We start from the raw sequence: 6,000 nt of genomic DNA, 5'->3' as shown, positions 1-6,000 counted from the left end.
TGCTGATGTCAGGACACCACAGCTATGAGTATTGTGCTTTTAATCCCCACTTAATCAAAATTCAGTCCCCTTGTTGAACTTAACTGCTGCAGCCACATTTAAATTTTTTTTCTCAGGTCTTATCATGGCCAGCATATATAATTCAGCTCTAAGCAGAGCTAGAAAGGGGTTATTAGCAGCTTAAATCTTATTTATGCACTAATACGAAGGCATATGTAGTATTTATGGGATGCTTAATCCCTGTGCTAACCCTCTGCACAGAGGCAGGCTGAGCTAAGCAGCACAGCTTTTATGACAAAAGAAAGTCTAAAGCTTACAGCTTTTATGACAAATACTGTCAGCAACACATATTTCTTCAGCTCTGGGAGTTCCGACTTCCTTCCAAAGGAGAGAAGATGAGGAAGGAGAATGAAACAAAGGTCCTACCCCTCCAGCCTTTGATCTGGATGATATTAGATCCTGCTGCAAATTTAGGACAAGCCTTCAGAGATGTGTGGTGATTTCTCAGAGCTTGATTGTGGTTTCATAGCAGCACTGTATTCTGGGGCCTTGTGCTAGTCAGTCCATGCCAACCAAGAGAGACTCTCCTACAACAGCATTCTGTAGCCTAGGGCTGTTCTCTGAGGGTGCTTTGCTCTTGCATTGCTGCATGTTGCTTTGTTAATGTACTCACTATGCACATTTCCCTTGATTTGCTTAAAATCATAGAATGAGAGAATGCTAGTACATTGTAAATAAACAAACAAAAAGCCCACCTCCAAACCAGAAATGTTTCTAAAAGAGTAAATTTTCAAGCACTCTACATCATTACATTTTCAAGGAAGCCTGGGAGAAGAAATAACACACACTGGAAAAAATTCCTTTTCATGGTAAAAACTACTCTGCAAGACATCTTTTCTGTGTAGACTGTTGGGAGAGGGTGGATAGGGAAGAAACATGCAAGTCTCAAGAAAATTTTCCAGTAGATAATCAAATACATGGCCTATAATTTTTTATCATCATGGACTTCAGATATATGATTTATTCACCAATGTAAAAAATAAACCAAACCCCGAACAAGGATAAGTCCTTTTCTGTAGGTCTGAAAAATACTCACTGATGCAGATCACTAATTTTCAACAATCCTAAAAAACTCTGTCTGTATGGAGCATTTATTCCTCTCTATCAATATCAGAAAATGTAGAAGGCTGAAGAGGAAACAAAAGTTAAACCAAACCATTAAAAAATACAGTACTGTGACAGATTTTATTTCATTTTGATCGATACTACATGCTTACTACGACTAGGAACAAACATGCTTTTTTTTTTTTGGTTTGTTTTAGACTTTTATAATTTTTTTTAACCTATATTAAATGTTGACCTAAACTTTGCTGCGCCTAGGAAATCTGGCTCAGGAGTTAACTGCAGGATTTTTTATTTAAATAGATAAGCATTTATGTTTGAAAATAAGACAAAAACAGGTGAACAGGAAATTAAATTACAAATTCAGTTCATACAAATATCTCTTACACTATGTAATAAATCCTGTTAATTAGCTGAGGTCTTTTAAAAATTCTTAAAATACTTATGAAACATTATTTACAAATTATATAAATAAAATCTAGGCCACTTAAATTAACCAATACAACAAAAAAGTCACTTTTTTGTATGGTATGTACTAAAAATGTTTTTGTTTATTGATCATAACCCAGTTTGCAGTATAAAATGTTTGTTCACTTACATCAAAATGGGTTCCAATAGAAGGAAGGAAGGTATTGTTTCCAGAAGAAAGCAATCAATATAATAAATGCTTAAAATCAATGAGACTTCTTAATGTTCCGTTCTGCACCACTTGAAGTCATTTTTAGAAGTCCCTTCTACACTATTTGTCATTTGAACAGCTCATCTCAAAACAGCAGAGACATGGTTTTAGCAACAGGAAAATACTCAGTACATTGCTCACACATCACAAAGACCTTACCGGGAGGGCGAGGCAGAGAATGGAATGTCAGTGGCCAGCACAAGCCTTTACAACATTTAACTTAAAAGGCAGCATTTATAGAACTAATCACAGAATATACACATCCTGCACTCAACAGCAATCAAAAGGACTGGAAAATATACATTTAGGAAAACAAGACTGATGATTTTCCATTACCTTTGTTAAAATTAATGCTTTGCTCCTTGCCTTTTGTTTTAAAACCAGCATTGACACCACCAACAACTATAACTACTTCTTTCTTTAACATAACATATGGCAGGTAACTACTGTACTTGAAAATGTACAATAAAAGGTGAAAAACCACTGAACTTCCTATGCAGACACATGAAAATATAAAGCCATATAGATTCCAAAGTGCCATGAATACCAAATTCAAGTGATGGTTTATAGCATGTAGGAAAGAAACTAAATGAAACTTGCTCTATGGGTTGCTGAGCCCTTCAGCTGTATCCTCAGTCTCTCCTTTGGCAGCTTTGGTGAGAATTTCCATCCATTTCATTTGCAGCTCTTCATCTTCTGCACTGAAATAGAGAGTTTGATGGGACTGGCAAAGCTTAAAAACATGCTTCAGATCAAACTTCTCACCAGAACCTGGTAAACTGACTTCATAGCCAGGCAGAGGGATTGGACGTGGGCTTCGTCCATCCTAAAGGAGAGAAAACAAATGTAAGGGTTCAGGACGAAATGCAGTTTGAGGTGGGAGGGGGTACAGTGCATGGAGCCAGCAGGCACACACTGCAGGAAGCACACAGACGCAGTCCCAGCTCCTCGTTCAGCGCCGCAATGAAGGAAGCGGGACAAGGCAATACCGACTGCTCAGCTTAAACCAGCAAAAAGCAATGACTTAGTGGTGCTTTATTCTTACTTCACTGATTTCCTTTCATAGTAAATATGGCCAGGGATTTTCATGTAATTTCATGTAACTTATGTGTGTGCCTTTTACAAAACTTCCTCTGCATTAGGTAAAGGCAACGGGAGCCAGCCTAGAAGAGTTTGATGTTGTCCCTTTTGAACATCATGGGATATTTTGTAGGATTGGTTCAAAGGAAGCAATTAAGCAAAGCTGGACCCTGCAAGATACCAAGGCAACTAAAGGGCAAGGGAAAAGTCTTTGACAGAAAAGACATTTTTTGATTTTCAGTAATTTATGATGCTTTTGGGAGATATCAAGAAAGCCAGTACTCAAATTCTTGACCATGCTTTCAAAGCCAGATTGACTCACAGATCTAAGGAGCAATACAGCTCTCTAACAGTCACATCTTGAGCATCAACCAACTCCTTTCCTAATCTCTCAAGAAAGACATATTTTAGCAAGGCAAGGTGTGCCATGGCCAAGCAACCTCTTCAACTGATCCCAGCAAAGTGTTTCTAAAGATGAGTCCCCAAACTGAAGTCTGAATCACATAGGCATCAATCATCTGTACAAAGCTACCACCTTCTGTAGCAGCTGCTTCTGTTGCAGCCCCATACAAAAGCTGACAAAGCATCCCACAGAGAAGTGGCAAAGTCATTCTTTTGTCAGCCAACACCAAATGCAAATGACTTGGTAAATCTGGAAGAGGACCAAAACTCTGAGAACAATGGTCAAAAAAGTTGCCTACTTTTTCCACACTTTGTCTAAAATAATTAAAGTATCAAAACTGCTCACATTAATGCAGACACATGAACTAAATTGGCAAGAAATACAGTAAAAAATGTATCACAGCTAATTAATAGAGTTTATCAATACAGGCTTCTTGATTTATTCATCTATTGCTTGTTATTATCATGCAAAAATGCCAGAGTCCAATTGCTTGAAGATCAAGCACTGTTCAACAAGATTTAAGGCAGCTTTAGACTAAACACTAAAGTTACACTCAGTTCCCATTTGAGTGTAACTAGTTGTCCTAAATGCAGCACAGTTTCTATTCCCTGAAACCACAGCAACATCCCTAAAAACAGGAAGGTCTTGCCTGCCCATGCAGAGGAACTGGCATGTACAGAGCAGCTCCTGCACACGTGGCACTGTTCAAGCAAGCAAACATGAGACTGATGAACACAAATGCACAAGAGCACATGCATGCTCAACCATGCCTGTTTCACTAGTCTTGGTTTGGAAGAGCAGACATTTAGACTTGTCAAACGGAAAATTGTAGGTTGCCCATGACAATGACAAATGATATTATTTGTAGCCACAAAGTGCACTGTAGGAGCAAATTGATGTTTGAATTGTATGTGTTGCACCTACCCAACATGTGCAGACACAGGCAAATTAAGCAGTCTGCCTTTGGTCTTGCATCCTCCCTTAATATGCTGCCCTTGACACTTTGTCTGTACCTGCCTGATCCAAAAGGAAGGGATTTACATTATCTCTGAAAAGCTGTACTACTGAGAGGTAAAGGTGAAGCACTTGGCCTTGAGGAACACCCCAGCCCCAATCCAGACTTCTCTTTGGGACCGGCAGCACCCGTGCATGTCCTTTGCCGCTGAGCCCTTCCCTCCTACCTGAAGCCCAGAAAATCCAGCAGCTATTATGCACCCATGAGGAATTCCACCCTTATATTGAGTATGTAAGTAGGATTTACAGGCCTTATAAGAGAGATGAAATTCATGTTTTCGTTTTAAGAGCCTACAGGGTTTAGCTGGTGGGACTGTATTTAAAAAAAATATTTCTGTGTGCAACATAGTACAACTGCAAGATACTGGTATTTCATCAAACCAAAATACCCAGTGCTGAAAGAGCTTCACTTTAGGGCTCATTACAATATTTTTCCTCAGGTAGTGTGAGTGATAGATAAAAATTTAGCGGATGTATAATACTGTCAGCAATCACATGCACTGTGCACTCATCCTGGCTCTCAGTGGCACAACACAAATGGGTTATTTACCTAGGTTATTAGAGCAGCGTGTATTTATTGTTTTGTTACAGCCATTGCAGCATCCAGGGTTTAAGATTTGGGAACAGAATACTCAGTGCCATCAGACAGGCAGTTCTGTTTCAGGCACCCCTGCATACAAACGCACCTCTGGCACTGCACAGTTCTTTGCAGTGTATAAGCCCTTTGGACAACAATGACCCACCAATGGCATTATCCACCTCCTACTTCCAAGTGGGCTTAGAAAATCCATGTTTTTTCTACCCAAACTCTACTCTTTATCCACTCGTGATCAAGCCCCAACCTTACACAAGTCATCGAGAGACTCCTGTGATCTTCAGAACCAAAAAAGGGCAAGCAGAGTTTAGTGTAGGGCAAGGTAAAGCTTCTACTAAACAGGATCAACAGGCAAGCAAAAAAACCCCAAACTTCTCAAAAACTCTGAGGTCAATTTCAAACTTAGCTACTCCCTTATTTTCTAAAAGTAAATCACATTTACATGATGAATGGAAAATTTCTCTTCTTTATAAAGCAAAATTTTCTCTTGGATCAAGCCTGATCTAAGAGATATATAAATATAGCTATATATCTGATATATACATAAATATAGCTAATGTACTAGTACAGCTCTAGCTATACTAGTTTTACCCTTCATATTTCTTCAAAATCCATTACTTTTCCAGCTATCCTGGAAGCCTTTGCACATCTCACTCAGGTAAGTTCATGTCAGAGCTTTGCAAATAGCTGTGCATTTTACAACGCCAACGGGGGCACATGGTCCAGGTGGAGCCCTTGAAAAGACTAATTTATCTTAAAACTGATGCTCCTTACACTTGAAGTGGCCTTTGCTTATAAGTAAACTCTTATAATTTCACTGAGATGAGCATGACAAACAGCTGTACAAATTGTGACGCCATTTGAGGACAAATCAAATTCGTATGATTCCCAAACCTAAATAAACTGGGAAACCTGATGCGTGAAGTCTTTTGCAAGACTTGAACTGTGAACACTCAGGAGATTAATCATTCTCCTGGAACAAAAGAGTAAAAAGAGCAGTTTTCTTGCTATTTTAAATCTGTGAGTCAGGTTTCTACCTGCATTAGCATCCCTTCTTTGGCATGAGGGCCAGGGGCGCAGAGGAAGAAGCTTTCACTGTATTCAAAG

The 6,000-nt window shown here is 39.0% G+C and overlaps 1 protein-coding gene across 5 annotated transcripts in view; it reads right to left on the bottom strand.

Moving 5' to 3' along the window:
• Positions 1-1,226: 1,226 nt before the first annotated feature.
• FGD3 (FYVE, RhoGEF and PH domain containing 3) overlaps positions 1,227-6,000 on the bottom strand; it is a 93,956-nt gene continuing 89,182 nt past the window's right edge. For 3 of the 5 annotated variants that reach the window (XM_064723716.1, XM_064723717.1, XM_064723715.1), the window contains one exon: positions 1,227-2,627. In XM_064723716.1, coding sequence (XP_064579786.1) covers positions 2,403-2,627 — 225 coding nt within the window. In that variant the 3' untranslated portion in view covers positions 1,227-2,402. Of the gene's footprint in view, positions 2,628-4,208; positions 4,302-6,000 lie in introns of all 5 variants that reach the window. The other 2 variants (XM_064723718.1, XR_010441764.1) reach the window with 2 other exon arrangements.

Source organism: Zonotrichia leucophrys, chromosome 12 (assembly GCF_028769735.1).
Source record: "Zonotrichia leucophrys gambelii isolate GWCS_2022_RI chromosome 12, RI_Zleu_2.0, whole genome shotgun sequence".
Lineage (NCBI taxonomy): Eukaryota > Metazoa > Chordata > Aves > Passeriformes > Passerellidae > Zonotrichia > Zonotrichia leucophrys.
The sequence above is the reverse complement of the archived record's forward strand: the minus strand, read 5'-3'. Positions and strand labels throughout refer to the sequence as shown.